The following is a 25,851-nucleotide window of genomic DNA, read 5'->3' as shown; positions in this document are numbered from 1 at the left end:
TTTCTATACATTTCTGTCCACTATAATAAAGAGCTGTATACTCTCACCCTACCTATTCAACTTGTATGCAGAACACATCATGCGACAAGCTGGCCTTGAGGAATCCAAGGCTGGAGTTAAAATCTCTGGAAGAAACATTAACAATCTCAGATATGCAGATGATACCACTTTGATGGCTGAAAGTGAAGAGGAACTGAGGAGCCTTATGATGAAGGTGAAAGAAGAAAGTGCAAAAGCTGGTTTGCAGCTAAACCTCAAAAAAACCAAGATTATGGCAACCAGCTTGATTGATAACTGGCAAATAGAGGGAGAAAATGTAGAAGCAGTGACTTTGTATTTCTAGGTGCGACGATTACTGCAGATGCTGACTGCAGTCAGGAAATCAGAAGATGCTTAATCCTTGGGAGAAGAGCAATGACAAATCTCGATAAAATAGTTAAGAGCAGAGACATCACACTGACAACAAAGGCCCACATAGTTAAAGCAGTGGTTTTCCCTGTAGTAACATATGGCTGCGAGAGCTGGACCATAAGGAAGGCTGAGCGAAGGAAGATCAATGCTTTTGAACTGTGGTGTTGGAGGAAAATTCTGAGAGTGCCTTGGACTGCAAGAAGATCCAACCAGTCCATCCTCCAGGAAATAAAGCCAGACTGCTCACTTGAGGGAATGATATTAAAGGCAAAACTGAAATACTTTGGCCACATAAGGAGAAGACAGGACACCCTGGAGAAGATGCTGATGCTGGGGAGAGTGGAAGGCAAAAGGAAGAGGGGCCGACCAAGGGCAAGGTGGATGGATGATATTCTAGAGGTGACGGACTCGTCCCTGCGGGAGCTGGGGGTGTTGACGACCGACAGGAAGCTCTGGCGTGGGCTGGTCCATGAAGTCATGAAGAGTCGGAAGCGACTAAACGAATAAACAACAACAACATAATAAAAATCAAATTAAAAGACATACAAATTTTCTACTCTTAAAATTAATGATATTGCAGTTAGAACCATCTTAATTCTATTAAACCTAAAACAAGCATTTATTGTTTATACTTTATTAATCTTAATCCAAATCGTTGAAAAAGAGTATGAAGTCAAACAAGTCTTAAAAGCAATCCAGATAAACATTCTCAAATCCTTACCCCACTTCGAAATAGACCAAAACATTCATATATCTCCACAATAAACACAAGGCATTTTTCACAGAAAGATCAAAAAGCCCAACTGCCCCCCTTAAAAAGTCCGACATCTCAGCAAAAAAACTTCCCATAGGAAAAAAACTCTTTTCCCCCATAACTTTCCATCAGAAAAACAATTCCATTTACAATTTGCAATTCAATCTGTCCATTTAATTCCTTCAGTTCCACAATCTGGTCGCCATCAACAGAAACTTCATTCTCACTAGCAGTAGAGACATTTCTATCGTTGTTGAATTCCTCAACTTCTTCTACAACTTCCCCAGCCTGATGACACATTTTAAAACTGGTATTTTCTACAGTATCCTGAATATCTTGCAAAATAGCTTGACAGGAGTCGGAAAAGATCTGTTTAAAGGACTGTTTAAGCTCACAACAAAACTCTGAGAAAGTCTCCTTGAGATCCGCCATGTTTCAGGCAGAAGATTATGGCACCCCCTAGATATTTGACTAGCGAGAGTAGGAGTTAATGAGTTAATGGAAAATTTCTGAAAGTTGTTGACACAAGAGAAAGTATGCTAACAAGCAACTCCCAGGAAAAGTAGCAACAGAAAACTGAAGATTCAAAACAGCAGATTCAACGTGTAGGAAAATATTAAATTCTTCAAATTCAATAAAAAAATAATAGCAGGGAGGTTATTATTTATTCTCAACCCTCCTTAGTATTTAAAAGGGAAATAAGCCAAAACTTGAAAATATTTTTTTTTTTTTTGGTAAAAATCCAAAAAAATAATGATAAGCGCCAAGAGGGATCGCTTCTCCTTGCTGTAGAAAGCCTCTCTTGGGGTACATAAACTTAAAAAATATAAATTGGGTGGTTTAGAAATGGGTGGCATGGCTTAGTGTCCTTTTAAGGCTACAGTGCGGTTTGGAAATGGTGACGTCCCGGCCTTCCGGCGTCTCTTACCGGATTAGTACTAATGCTGTTCGCGATCCTCTGGCTGTGAGGCACTGTTTTGGAGTACAAATGGAATGATTCCCAGAGTTTTCTGTCCATGAAAACGATCAAGGGCTTCGGGAAAAGCCTGCCTGAGCTCAGAAAAAAAGCCGTGTCGTCAGATCTGCTCGCGGAGCTCGTGGGCACAGCTGTTCAGTTGGCCATGTCCCCACCAGAACTGCAAGTGAGGACCACATGTGATTGCGACTTCTTACTTCCTGTTGGCTTACTCCCATTGACTTTGCTTGTGGGAAGCCGGCAGGGAACATTCAAAACGCAATCACGTGACTGCAGCTCGCTGCAATGTAATTGCAAGCCAGATGCCAAGTTCCTGGCTTGCGATCACATGACCGCAGGGACACTGCAAAGGCTGGAACTCCAAGGACTGTTTATAAGGACCACTTGTAAAGCACCTTTGTAACTTTGAATGGTCACTGGACAAATGGTCGTAACCTGAGGACCTGTATATGTGTGTATGTGTGCATATTAAATTGAAAAAATACAAAGTAAAATGTCTCTCACTATTACTGAAAAGCTGAATGGAATGTTACTTGAATTTGCAATATATATTTTTATACAGCATATTCTACTGAAAAGTTATAGCATTATTGTAAATCTGTTCCTCTATTTTCATCTTAGAAGTGGGAAGCTGAATAACCATTTAGAAGCTGCTATCCATGAGGCCATGAGTGAACTTGACAAAATGTCTGGGAATGTAAGTATCTAAGACAGAATATTTAATTTTTCAGGGTTACAGTTGAAGAGGGAGGATAAGGACTCTCCCCCCTGCCTAACGTTTGTGAAGAATCATATAGTTGGAGCAGAAGCACAGAAGATGATTTACAAAAAATAAAGTTTGCACAATGCTTAAGATAATGAGTTGAGCACAACATTTCAAGATACACATTCCCAATAAATTCATTAGGTAGAATTAAATAGATCTAAAATGAAAGTAATGAGTTGACTGAAATTGGTTCCCTAGGTACTGCATGCATTAAAATGTCCCAGTGACTTCAACATGTGGGAAAGGTCTGTGACTTTCCACCACTATCCAAAGCTGAAAACCTGTCCCATTATGCCATATTATATATATTGTTCTAGATGTTCCTGACTATCAGTGAGGTGTTGTAAGGAATGACGCTGGTGAGGCAAGAACCAATAGTTCCCAGGTTAGGGGACAATTTTTATGTCAACATACATCAGGTGTCTCTCAAGGCCAGCCAAAAGTTGGCCTAATATCCATTGACTCACAAAGACAGGGGAAGAGGCTTAGAATTTAAACCATGAACCATGAATATGTATATAGATTTGGCTCCAATATACTGAAATAGGCAGCTCTTCTGTATGTTTGTGGCTTCATTCTAGCCTGCAATAAAATAATGTACCTGAGTCAGATCTGTTGAGATAGTATATGTAAATTGAATTTTTAAAATGTTACCTAGTATTTCATTATTGTCCTTTCATTACTGTTAATCCCTAAAGGCTTCCGTTTTGCTTTTCCTAGGTGCATCAAATTCCACAGGGAGACAGACAGTTGAAGCCTCCAAAACCCAAGAGGAGGAAGATCTCTAGATAACATTGAATGTCTTTGTTACTGATCTGGCTCTTACATAATCAAACATGCACATAATTTTCATACACACACACACACACACAAACAAAAATCACCACAAGGTGCTAAACAAAACAATGGTACAGTATTCTTATTGGTAAAGAGGGAGAAGTTAATCCAGATCTTCTAAAGATTGCAGAGTGTCTATAAACCCTTTTTTCTATAATACTAAAATTGTGATTATAAAATTATAGTCCAAATGTTTCTGCAAAATTTTCATTATGTATATAGATAAAACAGAATTTCATGATGACATCGGAAATGTAAATAGTGTACTATTGTCATGTACAAGCATACCTAATGCACACTTTATCTTTTATTGTACAAAAGAATAGTGTACAAAATTCTTTGGTTTCTATTGAGTACACATACAAGAGACTACCAATGTAAAGTGATAAATAAAAATACAGCCTAAATGCTTTTATATAATAATGTAAAAAATGCTGTTTTTGTATTTAACAGCAGTGAAAAGGCATGATTATGTAATCCCCTAATTATGGCATAACACTTTTTGCCACTGAGTGTTCATTTATAGTGTCTGTTTGGAATGAACCTGGCCTGGAAGTACTGTACTCCATTTTGGGTCCCTGTAGGAGAGTGAAACCTTGCAGATTCCTAACGGGATGTGGGATCATAGGTCAAATTAAGATATCAAAAGTTGCAACTACTGGTTGCATTTTTTAAAAATCTGCCTGACTTTTAAATTATAGTATTGTAGGTTTTTTTTAATTAAAAATATTTAGATAGAATATTTGAGTCAGCTTTAATAGAATTTCCTAGCTACCTGCTTTGAAATCCGAAACATATCAGCATTCATTTTTACATTTTTCTTTTAAATTTAGGCTTTAACTAAGCCTAAATTAGCTATTCCAATTTATTTAAGCAAAGAACACAATTCCCATTAAAGTATGAGAGCAATAGCCCAATTGTAGGACTCATTGTTATTGCTAATTGTTATCACTAAGATTACAATTTAGCAAAACTGTGTTCCTAAATTAAGAAAGGGATTCAGTTACCAGTTGTCCTTGGATATTTTTACTGTATTCAATGGGCTGTATGAGCATAAGCAATTACTGAATTCCCTTGCCTGCCAAAACCAATAGCATTTTCCTTAATACTAAAGGTGAAAGGTGGCTTACTAAACTTCTAGGGGCAGTGGCCAGGATCCAAAGGACTCCACAGCTTGTTCAATGCATCTATAAGATTTTTCAAAGTATCTCTTGAACAAAATCTCCTTCTTCCCAGTATGGAGACTACCAACTTTCTTGAACCATTGGCAACTTCCAGAACAATTGTTTCTGATACAGTGGAGTTCTTGATAGAGGTCGCAATTAGTCAAAGCCCGGTTGAAGCAGATCCAGGTCTTTGGATGGACTTAATGTAGTTCTTTGGATCCCAGCCAGTGATTTTATCAGTATTATGTAACATATCAGATTTATTTTATTTAATAAGAATTATTTATACCATTAACAGATTCCTATATATAAATATATAAATATATATATATATATATTTATATTAATGTGGCAGAAATGTGCAGGTTGAATCTATTAACCAGATTATTTATGTTATGTTAAGTTTGAAAGAAATGTGAAACATATATGTTAGAAGATGATAGTACACTACAGATACAGGAACCTAAAGCTTTGAGGTTTCTCAGAATATCAGTACCTTTGAAAGAAATTATAATGCAGTGCCATTTTCAGTATGGATGCTGCATAGAGTGGCAGTGGCCTTCCCCCCTTTTCCAGGTATCCCAGTTCACTATGCCTAGGCCCAAGGTGGAGTCCTTAGGACTACCTGCTACCTCTTCATCAGGGAGCCACCATTGAATTTTATCCTGGAGCTTCATTCCTTAAAATGGTCTAGTTACCTCTCCTAGCAAAGATCACTGGTAATCAGCAGCATTTAAGGCAGATGACAGTAAGTCTATAACCAAAACGCTGTGCTTATCTAAGGAATACTTATTGCCTGCCTAGTTCCTTTTCTCTGGGCCCAAGCTCCATTTTCCATGTGATATGTGCCCCAGAGGACAACAGATTTGGGGGAACAATTTTTCCCACAGTCAGCTCTCCTTTCCAGCACACATAACCCTGCCATGGGATTAGATCGCCTAGTCTCATGTGGACAGCTCTTACTCCTTTTTCCACACCCCAGTCCAAGGGAATGCAATTAACAACACTAAGCTACAGTGGCCTGGAGACAGGAATCCTTCCATCTGCTGGGTAGGTTCATTTTGTCTTCTGTGTGATGGCAGGGTAGTCTCCACATCCTACATGAAAACTCATTTAAAATGATGCTTTGTGTAGTTCAGTTAGCACTCTTATTTTTTGTTACAAGTTGATGTGTTATGTTTAAAGAGTTAATGTTGTCCATTTTTCGTACCAGCCGGCTTTCTGCTCTTGTCTAAACAGATGTTTCTATTCATGAATACTCATGGGTGTGTGTATGGGTGGATGTGTGTTTATATTTAGTAGTTTTTTAAAGATTTTTTTTGTCCCTCCCTAAAACTGAATTTGTATTGACAAACCCTTCTTTTGACATTTTTAACTAATTAGGTTTGTACTTTTCTCACCAATGTATACTTTACATTAGTAGACTATGTAAAGTATTTTTGTGCACTCGATTTCATTGGTTAATATTGGCATTGATGTGGGTGCTAGGAATAGTTTGTTTCAGTCCATACAGATTTTCCCCTCCTTTTTAGAGTTTTTATGGTTTTATGTAAGCAGTTGATGTAAATATTGTGAGCATTACAGGTCATGCAGTGTTGTAACATTTTTAAAAATGTTGCACATACTTTACAATTAAAAAGCTGGTCGCTCGTACTTGAATTTTGCCCATAGAGCCATTTCTTTCTCTTTGCATTAATGCATAAATTACTTCTTTTTTAAAACTCAAGGCCCAACCCTATGTTTTTTTGTTGTTGTTGTTGTTTAACAAATCTATATTTTTCTAACAGAAGATTTTAACATTTAAAATGTTTTGCCACCTTTCTAACTTATAATAATAAGCTCCTATATTTAGAGAATGAGAAAATGCCTTCATTTGCAAAGGTAGAAGAACTGATTCTATAACTTGGCACGATGACAGAAATGAGAAGTAGAACCAGTGAAATTGGGCCCCATAAGATGAATAGCCTCTCATTAGCTCAATTAGTGGATGTTTGTGTGGTGTTTTGAGGATATAAAGTGCTAACTATCCTCATGTGTCTATTTATTTATTTATTCTTGGTCGGTTGTGATAAAATTATATAAAATCAAAGAAATTATTCTTTCTATCATGGAGATTTATGAACACCATTTCTGTTTATGGAGAAGTTCTAGTTCCTCTAACCAATTATTTAGACTGGCACTTGTTGCTGGCACTAGCTCTGAAAATCATATCCAAAGGGTGGAAATTAATACATGTCCCATAGCAATTATGGCCACAGTCTAAGTTTGGAGTTTTGCTTTAGTCTATATATTTAAATTTACCAATGCCATTGTGCAGACAACATGCTAATAACGCAATATTATTGTGAATTCCCAGAATTTAATGGTATAAAGTATCATGGTGGACTGAATTACCTTTTATTAGCTACAGTTTGTATTTTGCTACATAGGGTTTTTAATATGAATATTCCAGAAGAGCAGTAGCATAATAATGCTTTTCTATTTTAAAAGAACCCCATTCTAGTCTTAGTAAGAGTTAGATTTTTTTTAAAAAAAACCAGTTTTGTAAAATTTGATAAAATTGTCAATATTATGATTAAATCACACAAAAAATCTCACTGTGATGTTCTCTTCCGGAAGGGGGCCATATTTGCACAACACTGATCTGGGAGGGGGTACACATCCCTGACTTAAAAATGGGGTGTATATTGTAATATTAAATAACCAAATATTAATGCTGAGTTAAATATTTAAATCTGAGATTCTTTGGCCCTCCATTTGCATGTTGTATCCACATTCTAATATTGGTGTCAATTAATTAAATACCATATCCACAGGTCCATTAAAAATCGAAAATATATAATTTTTTCTATATTCTGCACATTACTTCTAGTGGAAACGTAGTATTATTCTTTAGTTTACTTCTTTTGTGGAACTTAAATATATGAAGTTTGCAAATGGCTTGAGAACATGAGCAAATACATTTTAATTTCAGAATATAGTATATGAAATTAATTTCATCCTACATATTTTTATCTGACACCTTTTAAGAACTGGTGCTATGAACAAACAAGACATATTTTTTTTCATTGCACACACAAGTAACTTACTGATTATCTCCAGAAGTGACCAATAACCAGATGACCATGAGAAACTTCATGGATATCCCCATTTTTCTCAAAATATTGTAATCAAATACATACATACATCACTTCTACAAACCCATACATTTTAGAAAGCTAACTATGCTGGAAATCTTTGCAGTATTATTTTACAAAAGAAACCCTTATATGGAAAGGTATTTAAGGGTGTGTGTTTCTTTGTTTGCTGTCATATTGGTGATCTTAATAGTCTAGGATGAGGAACACATATTGAACTGAAGGAGTCCTGTTCATTGAATGCATCACAATCTTGAAACAGTTTGCTAATCCACATCCTACTTAATCTTCAAAGTCCCTGTAATTCTAATGATCTTTCCAAGTCTGCATGACTGACTAGCCAAGATACAAGAGATACCGCCACTGGTATTTGACTTCTGAAAATAAAACTTAAAATTATTATTTAAAAATAATAATAATAAATAATAAAGATATATACAATAACAATATAAAATAAATAATAAATGTTCTACTTTCCCTTTCTCTAAGTGAAAGGCTGAGGACTGATTTTCTTTCAGCTGAACTGAATTAAATTCATTGTGAAACAAGGAAAAAATATTTTGTTAGGTGACTTTTATTGTAACCCCTAAGAGTTTTATCCAATGCTACTTTTTTTTAATAGTGTAAATTCTAAGAAGTAAAAATGGCTAATAAATAATTTTTCCAAATATCCCTATTCAAAGTTGTACCACTTAGCAATAATGGGTCCCAGTGCTCTGAAAAGCATTGATATATGCTATCAGTAGTTTTAAATTTCTGATATCCAGAGGTTTTGATTTTAATACTTTTATTTCAGAATGAATATCTGCTTTGTTCAGCTTAGTATTCATAGTATACTTCACCCCTAGACCAAAGGGGTTTTTTAAAATCAGTTTCATAGCCAAAGTAGAAGTACTAAAGTTTCTAGAACATCTGTGTGTGTTACATAAAAATAAATTAAAAACAGACCCTCAATAATTGAAAAAAAATCAAGTGAATGAGAAATGCAAAGGATAAATTCTTTCTGCTGCTTAAAGCATGGGCTCATCTTGATTTTTCAGCATGTAATTGGATAGTATCAGAGTAAATGCAGGTAAGTTATCTTTGGGTTATCTAGATAGCTTCATTGTCCTATCTGTTTGATGGTTCAAACCTATCAGGATCTCAGGCATCAGTATAAACACAGTGGAGTGCAAATGTTGTCTAGGAAACAAAATATGTCCATTAACACAGTCTTAGCTCTACTTCGCTGGACTAATTCAATCTGAGACTCTCAGCAGGGACTCCTAGATCTCCAGGTTTTGAACATTGTGGCATCCAACACAACTGCCTTCTATTACTGTGCTTATAACACACCAATGGCCAAAACCTAGCTTTGATGAATATGAAAATCAGGGCAAAATTGTGGTCTTGGATATAATATTGGGCACAAAAGGATTGCAGGTTAGGTTGATTATCTGATGGTATTGCTACACTTAGTTGATATGATTAGGGCTTCAATTGCTAAACAGATCTGTTGAGACTTTTTTGGTTATAAGTAGGGATTTCTGTGATTTTAACTAAACAATACCATTTATTACATATGTTTCATGTTCTGTTGGAATTAATATAGCCCAACAATGATTTAAAATGAAAACAACTCATCATGGAATTCCTCCAGAATGAAAATTGTCATAATTATTAATACTAGAGTTTAAGACAAAATAGAAATACTGTATTTAGCCTATGGATTCTAATTTAGATGCCTTTATTAGTGATAAAAAGAATCTGAATTTTAGAGCTTCTATGAAATTATCCTCTTTACAGCTACTGAGCAACTCTCAAGCTAGCAAAAGTTAACCATAAAGTACCACTAGCTTCGGTGAAAACTATTTTTGTATGAACTTAATTCTGCCATTTAAATAGGAGGGCTTTGGCAATATGTTCAGTCAGCTGGGGGAAAATTGGAGGGGGGGTTAGGAATAAAGTGAATTAAGCAACTAATGGGCAAATCAGCCACAACTGTTAAGCATTACATTTAATTTATTTCTATATTGTAGTTCTAGTGAAACATTCCAATTATAATAAAAGGCATTTAACACAAGCACAGAAAATTAAATTAAAAACATCCAATATAGGGTATACTCATATATGTACAAGTCTCTCTCTCTCTCTCTCTCTTATATGTGTGTGTGTGTGTGAAAAAAATCATATGTAGAATTTATGCACTGAAGAGCCGCTAAAATTAATAGTAATAGACAGCTGAATAACCACATAGAACATTCTGAAGAGGGGACACCCCCAAGGGGGGGGGGACTTTTTTGGAAGTTAACTGCAAGATGGCAGTTTCCAAGTTGTGGCACAAGAAAGAAGATACTGTAAAATGTAGACAGATGCAGACAGATAATGCAAAAGGTAGACAGATAATACAATCCTACATACAGTAAAGACTTAGTAATAAGCTCCACTAAGTTCAATGGGACTTGCTCTCAGAAAGTGTGTATATGATTGCAGTGTGAAAGATTCACTTTGTGACAAAACACTTAAAACACCTTTGAAGTAAAGGATATGCTGATAGGAATTTCCCTTGCAATTACTGATACATCACAGCTGGACAATCTGGTATTAAGAAGAGATACCAGGCCCAGAGATGATTATGCTATTAATAACCCTATTAAACAGAAAAGAATGAAAAGGTAATAGGAATAAAGATATCTAAAAAAATTAAACCTCTCATAGGTATTAAGGAAGCAAAACCAGGTTAAAACTGAAGCTTTTAGTTATATGTTGGCTACATTATTGCCTTGGGGTTTTTTTTAATGGCTGTATAAAAATGTTTGATACAGAATGGATGTTCTGAACCTTTAGAAAAAAGAGCAGTTCTATTATTTAAAAGTATTTGCACTATAGTTTTCAGAATAGCACCACAGCATACCCCATTCATCATTGGAACTGGCTGGAACTTTTGCAAGCAAAAAGGCATTTCTGATTGAAACAGCCAATCCCATGAATTTTCTCAGTTTCCCCATCCCGGAGTCAGATCCCATTCCTCTGATCCAACAGCTTTTAGAAACAGCTTTTGTAGAATGGAGAATTATTTTAGAGACTAGGGAGGAGAGGAGAAGCTCATTATACAACTGGAGGGCACTCAGTCTCTCTTCAGCCAAGCTCCATTTAGAAGGAAATGTTTGAAAGGCAGACAATTAGTAACTTTCTTGATAGCAAAAGTCTGCAGGGAATCCCTCTGGACACTAATGAGGCATTTGGTATGCCACATCTCTGAATGAATGTATGAATATCTGCTCCTAGGAGTATAAATATGCCACAGAAGCATAGATGCTGATTTGAAGCTGATTTTCATGAAATCTAATACATGGAAACCTACTGAAACTGCACTTTTACATAAACACTGGACTCACCAGACCATTATTTACCATAACCATGGTTTCTTGTCTATGCTACAACTGAATGAGTTCACAATAAGCCATAAACCATGCTTTACAAACCCAGTGGTTCAGCTCATATAACAGAAACCATGGAACCCACAAAATTGGTTAACACAGTCTTTGGATGCAGATAAAGTGAGTGAGTGAAATTCAGGAGGCATTTCTACAACAATATTTCTGCATTTCAAGAATATGAAGATGTTATAAATGTTAGATATTAATTTAAAAATTCTAGATTGTGCATTTTCTGCAGATTTATTGAGTAATAACTAGATTGATGCAATTGTTAAATAATATTCATGCTAGCATAATAGTAAATAGATTATTAAATTGCAGTAGGCATAAATACCCAGAAACAAATGCTACAAAAGGCAAATCTAAAAGATAAATGAGGAAAAAGGATAGTTCTTTGAAGTGAACTTGATGACAGAAGAGCTTACACTGCCACGTTACCATTTTCTTTATCAAACTTTTGATAGCTTCTTTAACTTGAATAGATTGAGTTCGACTGGACCTATTTTAGGTCTGCTAAACGTACTGTGTTTTCTAATATTGCCCTGAGATCTGGAAATCTATCAATGGGGGAAAAGATGCATATATCCAATTAAAATTTGCAGAGCTACCAGAACTGAACAAAGTATTCCCTTGAATACTTGCTTCCTTTTTTTTTAACTATTTTTTACTAATTTTTTATAGTAAATTACTCAGATCTGTAGTTTGCCGACTTCCCACATCTGCTTTTCTGGATGCTAATCTGCTAATTTTGCTGATTTGAATTTGATTCCACAACAATGCTACTTACAGCAATAGTCAAGTGCAGCTCCAATTTAGATTCAGTGATGTACTATTTACCTCAGAAATTAAAAATTTTCTTTTAAAAGTTATCTTCGCTGGAACTACTTTTTATATTGATTTTGGCCTTCCATGTATAAAGTGATAAAATCTGGGTTTTTTTTTCCAATATGCAAGCAATTTGCCATTTTATAATGTGAGAAAGTTTTGGACTGTTACATTTTTCAGGGTACTGCAGTCGTGTAGTTTCAAATGATTTATCATTCTCCTGTCCTCTTGGTTTTATTACTGCCTAAATTTCTGTCTGCCCGTTCACAGCATGCTGTTTGCTAAGAGTATAAAATTAAGTTCCTAATAAAGAAAACCTAACCTAGATTTTAGCTCTTAATAAATTCTGAATAGTAGCTGAAATCCAAAACCACAAAAGCAGAGTCATGCAACTGCACAAGCTGGTGGATTTGTGATGGCAATGCTGGCTCTGCAAAGTACAAATAAAATAGTGCTGCTCAATGTTCCAGAAACACAGTCACCATGGCAACTATGCATGTAATTCTGATAATGTAACATGGCCAACACTTACCAGTTTTGAGCTTTTTTCCCAATGTCTGCTGCTTTTAGTTTTTAATACTTCTTTATCCATTGGTCTGTGGATGGATGAAAGAAAGGCTAAAAGGAATAGATGTATTCATATCCTGCAGCGAAAACAACATGGAGTATTGTGGCGTCTTATATCCAAGTACCATTCTTATGTCCTAAGCTTTGGGAACATTGTCAGATGCATGGAAAATTACCTCATGAGAGATGTGTATGTGAGAGAGTGAGAAAAGGGGAAACGGTCTGAACAGTGAAGGTACAGAGAGATGATGTGCCATAAATACACGATGATTGTGTGAGAGTAGGTTTGGGGATCCTGTGGCTCTCTAGAGGTAAACCTCAACTCCCAGTACTTCTCAAAACTGGCCATGGAAATTGAGGTTCCTTAGAGTTATAACTCAGCAATATCTAGAGCCACAGGGCTCCCAACCTTTAAGCATGTGTAAAATCCTAAAGTGCTAGAGTGGTGCTCATGAAGCAAAAATGATTATCTCTAGCCAGATTTCACTTCTTAAAGTCTTGTAATTTTAAACAGCGGTAGCTGAGCAGCAGTATATTGTAAACAACTTATAGCAGGGTAAATGAACTGCAACGATGTAAGGTTGTAGGAAATTGCAATGCATTTCCTTCCTACCTTGTGGTAAGGTAATAAGTTAAAATAGGAAATTGATGGTTATACGTTTTTCTGTTCTATGTGCCCATTGGAGGGCCATCTCTATCAACAGGAAACTGAGGGAGCCACTCCAGACAGCTGATGCTGGGAACACAGAATGGGAACAAGATACTAATGGTAAAACTATGTGATTGTCCTCTGCCCTCCAAGCTTCTTTTCAAGTCAAGTAGAAGATAGTGTCTCATCACCACCAGTGAATTAAAAGGCTAGTCACACTTGCTATTTATAGCATTATCAAGACATTGTTGTAACAGGATGTCACAGATGGGACAGGGGATGACAGTACTGTATAGATCACTGATGTGGGTAGCCCCTAAGTTTCAACTGCAGTCCCCTTTGCTTTTCTCTATAGAAGAGTATTTATGGTGGTAAGAAAGTGCATCCCCTCTGTATTAAAGCCAGAGAAGACATGATGTTTGACAGCAGCCATGTGCAGAGGAAGAGTTTTCCTCATGCGTAGCACCATATTCCCTGATGTTGATGTTTGTGACTTCCAAATGCATTGCATGAGCACGCTGTTATATAGAAATTTCTTGGTAGTTTATTCCTTTATTATTTGGGGACATGGATTGGTTTAACAACTGCAAGGTTCCATGATATTTTCTAAGGTTGAATGTCTAAACTCTGAAGCTGAAGCCAATTAATGAAGGGGATTTAAGTCCTCTTTAACCCAGTATCAAAATAATTATATTTAACAGCAAGATGAACTTATTTTAATCTTACTACTTTCACAGAGAGTACACTGATGCAACTTTGAAGGTTTCTGGAGAAAAAAAGGCATGTTGAATGCCTTTCAGAAAAAAGCAATGAAGGAACTACAAACCAGTGTAGGAGAACTCAGCAGGATAAAATAAAACATCTTTAACATAAAAAGCATTTAGCAAGGTTATTAGAATTCCACCATTGATAAATCTTGCAACATAAACACAGAACATGATTCTTAAGTATTTGAAGAATAGAAAATTAAGGGCTCCACTGAGATTCATGTGTGGGTGAAATCTTGAAAGACAGAAGGATTAGTTCCTTAGCAGTTGACTGAGGAACTTAACCCAAGTCAGAAAGGAACAACAATGGCTGGTTAATATGCAGTGTTTTGTTCTATGTCTCTGGACTTATTCAAAGCATATTCCAATGCACTTTCAAAGCATTAATCAGATCAAAGGCCCCTCTAATCTGAGCAGGATATGCTCTTTTTCTCCAGTTCATATTTAGAGACACAATGCCTCTCTTACCGGAGGTGACACATATCCAATCGTTTTCCTTACAAATTTGTCTAATCCCATTTTAAAGCCATTTAAACTGGTGGACAGCATTTCATCTTGTCAGAGCGAATTCCATACTTTAACTGTGAACTGTGCAAAGAAGCATTTATTTTTGTCTACCCTGAATTTCTGACTATTCTGTTCTATTGGTCGATTCCAGTTCTACTATGAGAAAAATTCTTCCTATCTACTTTCTCCATGCAACCATTACACTTTTCCAGTACTGGGCAGCTTTTCCCCTAATTTTTAAAATTCCTTTCAGGCCAGGAAGAAGAGCGGCATTCCAAAGAGCAATGAGAAAGGTCCTTACTGCCATCACGAACATTGATCCCTGGCCTCAAGGAAAGCAAAGAAGCCATTCTTGTCAGAACCAGGCTAGGTCCTACTATGCTTCTTCATGTCTGGTTTTACAGACCACGCTGGATGAAGCTAAAGTGCTGTTGCGTAGTTTGTGGTATAACATGTTGTGGGAACTCAGCCAGTGTTTTATGTGAGCCAGGCAATCACACTGAGTCATAATATGGTTCATAGTTTTGGCAAAGTACAGGATCTGAATGCAGCAGCTGGGTATTGTGTCTTTGTGCATTGTGTTGTGTAAACCCAAACTTTGATTTTCTGTTGAGAGGGTGGCATTCTTAGAAACAGTCGCTGATCCTTCATTGAGCAGTGATTTAAAGATGTGATACATAGGATAAAACCCTTCTGTGTCTATTGATACACTAGCATTCATCAGTGGAATAAGTTGTTGTCCTCTTTATGGACCTATGCTTTCCCCCAAATCTACCCATCATGAGGTAAGTTGAAATTTCTACCATTCATTCATTTATTTGCCACCTCAATTGCCAAAGCAACTTTAGGCAGTATGGACAATATTAAATAATTAAAACAGAAGAAAATGTCTACAACAACAACAAAATATAATGCCCTCTGTCAGGGAACAACCAATACTATAACACTAATAGAACAGGTTACAAATCATCCTGCCCTAGACCCTGTTGGAAGAGCCAGGCCTTTATGGCTTTCCTGAAGGCTAGGGTAGGGCCATGCAGACTTCCGAGGCATGCTATCCCACAGGGATCTCTGAAACAAAGGGAACTATTGCCTCTGATATAGTCAGTGGTGGTATCATTATTAGAATCTATCCAGGGCATAGGCAGAGTTCTTTGGGCCCCATGGTACATCTCCCAGATGCTGTTCCCCATCCCCACTGCAGGCCCATCTCAACAGTAGCCATCATTTAATGAGCCTGTGGCTACATTTGAGGAGTGCCCTTGATCAGGTGCTTAGACAAGCCATTATTGGGAAGGAAGGCAGCAGCGATAGCTTCGAGCACTCTTTCAGGGCACAGCAGCCCTGGAAGATTATGTCTGGGGTAGGAACTAGATCTGGACTCCAAAAATTTGCATAAGCATTAGTTGGCAGCAAAGAGATTTCTCTATATCTCTTTGCTGCCACCTAGGGGTCCCCCTAATTAGCACACAGTGAAGCCTGCTAATTAGTAGTCACCCTAATTAGCTGCCACACTCCCTGAAGTCTGCTTCTGCTTGCCACTTTACCCTATGTATCATGCCATGTTCTAAGCAAATGATCAGGTTCCTAGGCAAATAACTAGGATCCTCTAAAGGCAGCCTGGTAACAGATCACAATGAACTTTAATTAAAGAAGGAGAAGGAGAAGAAGACTGAGGCCTGGCCAGAAATCCTTACCTGTAGGCTCCAAGGCAGCTGCCACCCATACTTGGAAGCTATTGATTGCCTTATGGTTCTCAATACAAAATCCAAATTATGAAACAAGAGTGTTGCATTCATGGAATTTCCAACACTATTTGGTTGGCTGTGGTAGGGGTCAAATTTCTGGCCTATATAAAACATTCTGATCAAATACAGCTCTTACCTTATGTTTAAAAAATATTTTACAGCTCTCTCGGTCTGCTCTTGCAGAAGGATGGGCTAGTCTTTCCCTCTTCTTCCTCCTGTCGAGGAATCCAAATTAACTGAACAGAATGGTCATTTTTGGAAACGAAAGTTAATGTAGAATATCAGATGTAACTGATATAAAACTTTATAGAAGCTTTTTAAAAGGTGACCTTATGAGACTACAAGAACAAAAATAATTGTCGGTATAGCTTTTGAAACATTGGACTAAATTAAGCGCTAAATTAAGTCCAAACATTTCACCTCTAGCCTATGCTATTACAGAAAATAGATTTATTCTTGGTAGAAAGTGACACTTTTCAGTACTAAAAACAGCTTGGTTTATAGAAGTTATATAGCAATTCCAGAGATGGTATTTTGTGACTCAGGAATTTTAGGGTTTAACTACAGTCAGCTTCCTCTTTCCTAGTAGAGGCCATTTTTAGAAGATAGAAACAGACAATATTACTCTGTATTCATTTCCCATCACCCCCAAATGCTTTCAAAGTAGTGATTTCCCATTTCTGTTAGCTAAAGGGCTGCTGTTCAATTTACCTGCTACGTTTCATCTTACTTTCTTCTAGGCCATCTCCTGCACTTCCTTTGGCTACTTTGCAGAAGCAGGAACACCCCCTCACTTCAAATTCCTCAGTAAAGTCCCCAGCAGCGCCTTCTTACTAGTGTAATTATTATAACACTTTCTGACAGGCAGAATGTTCCTAGTCTGAAACCCAGTAGGATTTTTTTCAATTACCATTTTTCTTTCACTGAGCTATCTACAGTTCTGCTGGGCTTTTTTTAAAAATAAAAACAGTAATCATAATAAGTCCACCAGTATACTGTTTTATAATTTTTCCAGTCATTTGAGGTAGACTTTATTCAGGAAAAGCAGAATGTTTATTTTAAAGCTGCTTGTTGTAACTTCATATATGTGCATATAGATGCTTTAACACTGTTTATAAATTTTCATTTAACTTGTTATACATACTTATACAAGTCTGTACAGTATGTATACAGAGGACTTTGTCATTTACATCATGATATATTAATATGAAAACAAAATAAGAAGCATGTTTTGGGTTAGAGATATTGATTGCAAGTAAAAATATTATAGAGGAATAAAGTAATCCTAAATACCTGTTAACCTAAGAGGAATGTGATAAAAATTATTGTTCAGACGATATTTTAACCCACAGAAATTCAGTATAGTTTATCATGTGAGTATGTTCAAATGTTGGAACTTTAATGCTCAAAGAACAGATCTATACCATATTTGGTGGCTGTGCACTAGAATTCAAACATTTTGACTTAAAGTAAAATGTATGATTTAATAGATCAGTAGGGTAATGATGTGAAATTTGAAGCTTTAACCTTTTACAGGTTAATAGATTTAAAACAACAGGATTACGACTGTTTTAAGTACTACAAGGATAGTTTGTGCTTGTGAGTGATGAACAATGTAGTTCGTGGCATATGCCCTAAGTTTATGGAACTCCTTTCCTCAAAGTGATTAAAATTCTCAGATATCAGCAGGAACAATGCAGTAAATGTAAGCATTTTAACCACACCAAAAGAAACCCTTTGTACCTCACAAAAGCTTGATTCCCTTGTTCCAGTAGTGTGCACATCAGCTTGAAGAAACCACTTATAAGATAATAAAAAATGAGACATTTATTAGGAAAAAAAATCTCTATGGAATTGTGGCTTTCTGACTGAAAGAGATAAGAGGGTTCTAATTTCAGTTTTGACTTTAAAGTACTGTATGTTTAAAGTTTCTTAGTGTAAAACAGTTTTCCCTAGCTAAGCTTCTCTTTCAGACTACCCTCTTCTCATTTAATGTCAGTGCATCTATTGCAGGCAGAGAAAATGTTGTAAAGCAGTCGTCAAGTTCCTGTTCACTGGCAGACTTCTGCTTAAAAATTTCTGGTGGCGGAGTCTGCCTCCACCAGAGCCTCGCCATGCAGCTTGTTTGTCTTCTCAACCACTGCAATCTTTACCTCTTCCCAAGCCCCCGAGACTTTTTCTCTTCCCTCAGCTGTGTTCTTTTCTCTTGGCCGGCTCTTGCTCCAGCCCACAGTCAACCGGACTTCTCCTCCCATAGCAACTGTAACTAAGGCAGCCACGGTTGTTTTACGGCCAACGCAGGTAGCAAAGCCAGGCCTGGGCTGTTCTTGGTGACTGTCCAAACTCATTCACAGAATATAAATGTTACAATAAGGAAAGAGATAAAAATACAGCATTTTTCACCACTGTTAATTAGAAGCCCCCCCCCCCATGTTTTTGCTACTTCTGAAGGGTTTATGAAGCTATTTGAAAATAGTGTGTATGGATAATTAACAATCTTCAAAGGAAAGGGAGTTCTGATTTCACAAGTCCACCGTTGCTTACTCAGGCAAAAGCAGCAGTCTTTTTTGTTACCGATTGTTGGGGTGCTTCAGCCCATTTCCCATGTTCGTTTGTCCACAGGGCCCCCTTGGATTGCACAGCCAGATTTCAATGTGATGATAGCTGAAAATCAGTGGTGCAGGTTCTTGCCATCCGGGGCGGGAAACTGCTTCAAAAGTTGTAGAGTAAGCCCTAAACTAGCTCTAAAACTCCCTCCAGCCCTGGCCATTTTGTGTCAGCACCCCTGCCATTGCATTCCTTGTTGTTGAAAGCAAGAAAAACCCATCTCTGATTTACTGGAACTAGCATACTGATTTTCAAAGATGGAGTTACCAATGGTGCCATATCTTTCCCACCACCCCTTTTTTGCTGTTGCATTGGGGTCATTGTATTCTGTGTCTTTTACATAACATTTCCACATTTCCTTAGATTGTTGTTAAATGAAAAAAAGAACAATTTAACTTTACTTCTAAGTTTTAACTTAGAAAAATTAAATTAGTGCAGTTTCTGTCTCACTTTTCTACTAGGATTTCATTACTCAGTTTTGCTTGAAGGGAGAGAGAGAATGAAAGGGGGGGGGAACAGAGAGAGAGAGTAATTCTGCCTTTTTTGTTTGTTTTTAGCCAATTTATGCTTTTGTGTGTGATCCTCCACCCAGTAATGTAAACAGAGCTCTCTGGGCTGCAAGGCAAGCCTCTCAGATGGGCACCCCTAATAGTGAGAGAGCTCCCAGGCTGAGGCAATTGAAGGACGGCAGTCGCTACTGCCACATGAAGCTAATTTAGTGGCCTGCTAGAATCACTGAAATGGAGCAGAGCTTAACACAGCTTAGAAGCTGTACTCAGAAAAAGAAAATTATCTTAGATAGCTTCAATGAGCATGTCAGAGAAACACAGGTTATGGATCTTACACATTCACTCCTCCAAAGCATGAAGAATCACACTTAGACAGATTAGGCTAAGATAAGTAAAAGAATTTCTTATTGACTTTATTGTTGCTTCTGTTACATCCATCTTGGTGGAAAAGATGAAGTTCCTTTGTTCTTCTCTTCTTTCTAAATACTTAGTTTGCCCTAAACCCTCAGCCCTATTTGCTGCCAAGGGCTGTGTGGAAGAAAGGGGCAGAATCCATCATCAAGGCCTGAGCACATGGCCCTGATGAATGGAGAGCAGAGCAGCATGCTTGCTTCTCCCTGGGTGAAAGAAGGAAGGAAGAGAGAAAGAGGAAGTGGGAGTGGCAACAAACAGCTTCCTCAGAGTTGCATTGTGGGACAACTCAATTTACATGCTAATTCACATGCTAATGAGGCATGCTGGATTTGCCAGGACTTCCAACACCACATAACACTGGGCCTGATTTCCCCAGGGTTTCCCATTCATCTCCTCAGCCACCATATAGTGATTGAAACAATTGCTGACTTGGGAGCAGCAGCAGAGAAGCAGCTGGTGTACTAGCAACAGTGGCTCTTCCCTCCTTCTGTGCTGCTCCTCTACCGTAGCTCTTTTGGGGATCCTACACAATCGGCTTTTTGTTATTGTTGCTTAGACTGAAAGAATGAGGCTAGGGAACCTACAGACAGAAATGACTCCAAGTCCCAAGGCCTTTACTTACTGTTTGTAAGCCCCTGCTTTTCTGTCCTTATTCTGACTGAACTCTGAGTCCACATTTCTGACCCTTTTGGTATACTCCCGGTAAGTCTCTGTGTCTAGTTTGTCTGCAGTTATTCACTTTTTCATACGCCTTTCATTTGGTCCACCCCCTAAAAGAGAAATAAACAAATCCTGTTTTCTTTCTGCAAGTTGTTTATTTCTTCTCTGCCTCTAGTTCCCTCTTTTGTCCAGAATGAGTCTGTTTTTTCCACTTTGTGAATGGGTCTAAGCTAGTGTGTTGGCTTTTAAATTATTGCATATGAAACTGTTCCTTGTATCATAGTATATTACATATGCAATAGTGAGCACACACCTCAGACTTCTTTTTTTTTTAATGTAGAATAAGCAGTTCAGAATATATCATTTCCAGAAGATGCTGTCTTTGATCCTCAGGAAAAAAAATTACTTTCTGAACAGTTTTTGGAAGTTTTTATTTTTAAATTGGAGTTGGACCCTTCACAACTTCTCTACAGGCTCCCTGCAGGACAATTTGGAGGCTTCAGTATTGTCCTTTCTTCATTCCTACTGTTTGTTGTTTGTTCGTTCAGTTGCTTCTGACTCTTCGTGACTTCACAGACCAGCCCATGCCAGAGCTTCCTCTCGGTCGTCGCCACCCCCAGCTCCCCCAAGGTCAAGTCTGTCACCTCTAGAATATCATCCATCCATCTTGCCCTTGGTCGGCCCCTCTTCCTTTTGCCTTCCACTTTCCCCAGCATCAGCATCTTCTCCAGGGTATCCTGTCTTCTCATTATGTGGCCAAAGTACTTCAGTTTTGCCTTTAATATCATTCCCTCAAGTGAGCAGTCTGGCTTTATTTCCTGGAGTATGGACTGGTTTGTTATTGTTGGTTTGATCTTCTTGCAGTCCAAGGCACTCTCAAACTTTTCCTCCAACACCACAGTTCAAAAGCATCTATCTTTCTTCTCTCATCCTTCCTTATCATTCCTGCTACCTCTGATATAAAGAAGTAAAAGGGAAATATTTCAAATTTTTTGTACAGCTAAACTCTTGAAGCTATCCAGCTGAATTGCAGAGTTACTATCCTTTAAAGTTACATTAATCTGTGACCAAAATTCACCTGTCCTGTATAATCTGTACTATTTTCATTCCATCTGATCAAACAATGCTGCAGGCATCTGAATGCTTCTGCTTTAGTACCTAGTTAAAACCACATCTAAATCATTTCTGGAATCAAATTTTGAATTAGTTTGAATTTAATCTTGTTCTATTTAAATATTAAATTTCAAATTCAAATCAAAAGTAGGCAGATTTGCACAAGTGAAAGGATCAAAAGCTTAATTACAATATCCAGCTAAGGCAATGTTTTGTGACCCTTTATTTTGCATATCTCTGGAGAAATTGTACGAAGGAGAATCCTATCTCTGAATGTAATTCAATTAAGATGGCACTTATTTACATAATTATCCAAACATCTTGATTTAAAAAAAAAATCAAACATTCCTCTACTCAGTGTATATATTTCTTCCCAGTAGGCTATTTTCAATTCAACATGTTTCAGTTAATATTGGAGCATGGCCAGCAGGACACAGTCAAGTAAAACTACACTGTTAGAAAGGAATAGTTCCATGAAATAAGTATTTCTCCATCCCAACTCAACTCCCTTCATATTTTTCTTATTTGGAACTCAAGATGAACTGTAACAGTTATGGACACCTTGGACTTTGGTCTGGAGAGGAGAACCTGATGGATTATTACTCTGTAATTAGGGAACAAACAGGCAGGCACCCATCTGAGGCAGTTCTCATGTCTATGTGCATACCATTGGGAGAGACAGATCTAGACTTGAGCTGAGCACCTAGCTCTAAGACAAGATGGCAAGTAAGAAAGCAAAACAGCCTTGAAGCAGTCAGGTAGGCCTGTACCCATATTGGGGGAAGCAGGGTCACTTGGCCTCTATGTAGCAGACCAAAACCGTTGTCCTTCTACTTCCGGCAACAAACACCATACAAGGATGGGCTCCTAGACCATGGAAAGGATAACATCCAGCAAGTCCAAGACCTAAAACTCATATAATGTCTATGAATGCGAATTCCAGACTAGCTTGGTATAAAGATCATGGCTGTGATTCACTCTGGAATAATCAAAAACTTCATTGACTTAACATTTGCAGAGGCACAAAATATTCCTTGAAAATAAATGAAGCCCTCTGTGGTTTTTGAAATCATTCATGGAACATCACTGTTGTGTGGCCCAGTGAAGTAGACCACAGACCCTTTGGCTATGGACCAGTTTGTTATTGTTTACTTAGACAATGTGTTTTTATTTATTTATTTATTTTTACCATTCATGTTTGTGTATATATTAAAGAGCAGACTATATAACCTCCCAAAGTTACCCCATCCTGCCCAATGAGCCTTGCAGCTGCTTAGAACAATGCCATAGCATTATCTCATTATACCAAGTTTATATGTGCCCTACAAGCAGACAGAAAGCATTCAGTAATGAACCATCTAGAGTTGGTATAGACAAAAGGAGGTATTGATGGATACATTTTGAATTTTGGGACCATAGTGTGAGTGCTTCCACAAAATATCTACCATATGGATGTAGCCAGTCACCAGGACTCATTTATTAAAAAATAAATGGAATGGTTGCTCCCTGCCACTTTTTCTCATACCAAAGCATGTTCTGTCCCTTTCTAGGAAGAATAAAAAACAGGCTTAACCAAAGCAAACAAAAAACCTGCTGGCATAATGAACATGCCCAAAACTATGATAATTGACCAGTTAGTTCATTATCAGTATATACTCTTAGTCTTACATATTTATGTGCAATTTAATCTTTTTTTTTTAATCCATTCAATCATGTCTGATTCTTGGAGACTGCCTGGACAAGTCCCTACAGTTTTCTTGGCAAGGTTTTCAGAAGTGGTTTGCCATCGCCTCCTTCCTAGGGTTGAGAGAAAGTGACTGGCCCAAGGTCACCTGGCTGGCTTCATGCCTAAGGTGGGACTAGAATTCACTGTCTCGTGGTTTCTAGCCTGGTGCATTCACCACTACAGCAAACTGGCTCTCTTGCAATTTAATCTAATCCGGGAGTTGTTGTTTTTGTTTTTACAAAGCTGCATTTTGCGTTCATGTAGGTTCCCCAGCAGAAAGAAAAAGTATTCTAAGAAAATGTTGATTTTCTGCAGTAAGCTTTGTAGATACTGTTATTTCCTGCTATCACCACATCCTGTTGTAATACTATCTTTTAACTGAGGATTAGAAACAAGGTGCAATTAAGCCTTGGAAGGGTAATGACACCATATTCTGTTCTCTGGGTTCAACAGGAATTTTTGCATCAGATAAGTATAGATAGGATTGCAATCCTACATTAACCTTCATTTACAAATCTATAAATTCCTATCAGGTTCATTCTGTACAGCTGAAAGCTGGTGTGCTTAGCATATAAGAGGATGACCTTGGAATGAAGAGGCTGAAGCACAAATCTCCATTCAGCCATGGATCTTCCAAGTGAATTACTTTCAACCAGTTATTCTATCTGCATCATCTATCCACATCTAGTATGGATAAAATAAGGTCAGAAAAATAAACCAGTATTGTTCAAGAAATAAGATGTTAAATCCAGGAGTTATAGGGCACCTGAGTTTGCCACATTTTTGTGACAAACTCACAAAGTCATCTTGGATATGTTGAATGAAATGATCAAGTGGGGATAAAGGTCTGAGTAAGCTATTTTTGCAATAGCAAATACTATAGAAATTGTTTTTTTAAAAAAATAAGATACAAGGTGACAAAGCCACAGCTTCCTATCAGTCATCTGCGTACACATAGGAAATTTTAAAACAGTGCTCCAGTGCTTGTGCCAGGTGAGACTCCAACAACTCATGGCTGATTTCTTGAGTGTAACTACAGCCACAAAACTGCAGCTTGCGGGAGATTTTAGTGCCTCTGAGAAGCATTACATTATCTGTCTCAACCTCACTGTAAAAGTTAGTATTGTTAACTATTTTCACAGCATGATGCTAATGTTGGTTCTGATGATATTCATATATCTATGTATCTATCTGGGGTTAAAAAAAAGCCCTATGTACCTGTAAATGTTGCTGAACTACAACTCCCAGCAATCTTCTCCAGCATATCCAATGGTGCCAACTCAAGGTACTCAATATTGCATGCAAAATTTTACAGCATAGGCAGAAGTTACCTCTAGGATTGCCTGCTCCACAATACTGTTTACCTCCACTCTTAGATTATCAGTAGAGTATCTTTGGATGTATTGACCAACAGTACATTTAAGTCAATATCTGTGATTCTTCCATGGAGGGCTTATATTTGGAACAAACTGCCAAACTGAAGCAAAAATCACCTATGATTTATGTCTTTTATGACTTTTATGGTTGAATTATTTAATTACAATGTAATGGTTGCCTACCCCAAACACTCAGACTCACAAGAGGTTACTTAAATGAAATCTGATTTATTAGGGAAATTATGGCAGATACAGAGAAAGCTGAGAATGACTAAAAGCGCGCCAAATACAAACTAAAAACCCTCGGCTCCAAACGTAATCCCTCCCCCCTACCAGCCATAGCAACCACCCCCCTCCCAGGTGCTGGCAATCGTTTTCCACACATCCTGGGAAAGCAACCTTGAACACATGAGATAACCCAAACACATTCCAACCCAGCGGCCAACAGATAAGAACTCCCTGACGAGGAATCTTCCTCCCTCCCGAGATGAAACACGCATCAGGCAAATAACATGTGAAACGTTACGATGTACCAAGCACATTGAAACGGTGAACATGACATACTGCCCCCCCAAAAAATTTAAGGACCCGGTTTGGAAGGGTAAGCATCATGGAAACGACGAACAAGAATAGGGGAAGCCACATCGTGAGCGGCCACCCATTCTGGGTGGGGGAAATGTTTCCAGCGAACTAGGTACTGCAGTGTGTTGCGAAGCCGGCGAGAGTCAAGAATTTCTTTTACTTCAAAGTGTTGTTGCCCGTCAATCATGATGGGAGGAGGCAGCGGAGGTTGATCATGCCAGCGGTCAGAGCGGGTAAGGGGTTTGAGCAAACTGCAATGAAAGACAGGGTGTAAGCATTTTAAATTATGCGGCAAATCAAGTTTAAAAGTCACTGGGTTAATTTGTGCCACAATA

General features: G+C 37.7%; 1 protein-coding gene across 2 annotated transcripts in view; it reads left to right on the top strand.

Annotated features, from left to right (window-relative positions):
* Nucleotides 1-7,504, top strand: part of MBD5 (methyl-CpG binding domain protein 5) — a 171,862-nt gene extending 164,358 nt beyond the window's left edge. For both annotated transcript variants that reach the window (XM_063318381.1, XM_063318380.1), the window contains exons 11-12: nt 2,763-2,838; nt 3,628-7,504. In XM_063318381.1, coding sequence (XP_063174451.1) covers nt 2,763-2,838; nt 3,628-3,699 — 148 coding nt within the window. In that variant the 3' untranslated portion in view covers nt 3,700-7,504. The remainder of the gene's footprint in view (nt 1-2,762; nt 2,839-3,627) is intronic.
* The last annotated feature ends 18,347 nt before the right edge of the window (nt 7,505-25,851 follow it).

The sequence above is a fragment of the Candoia aspera genome, chromosome 1 (assembly GCF_035149785.1).
Source record: "Candoia aspera isolate rCanAsp1 chromosome 1, rCanAsp1.hap2, whole genome shotgun sequence".
NCBI classification, from domain to species: domain Eukaryota; kingdom Metazoa; phylum Chordata; class Lepidosauria; order Squamata; family Boidae; genus Candoia; species Candoia aspera.
Note: the sequence above shows the minus strand (reverse complement) of the source record. Positions and strands in the feature narration are given on the sequence as shown.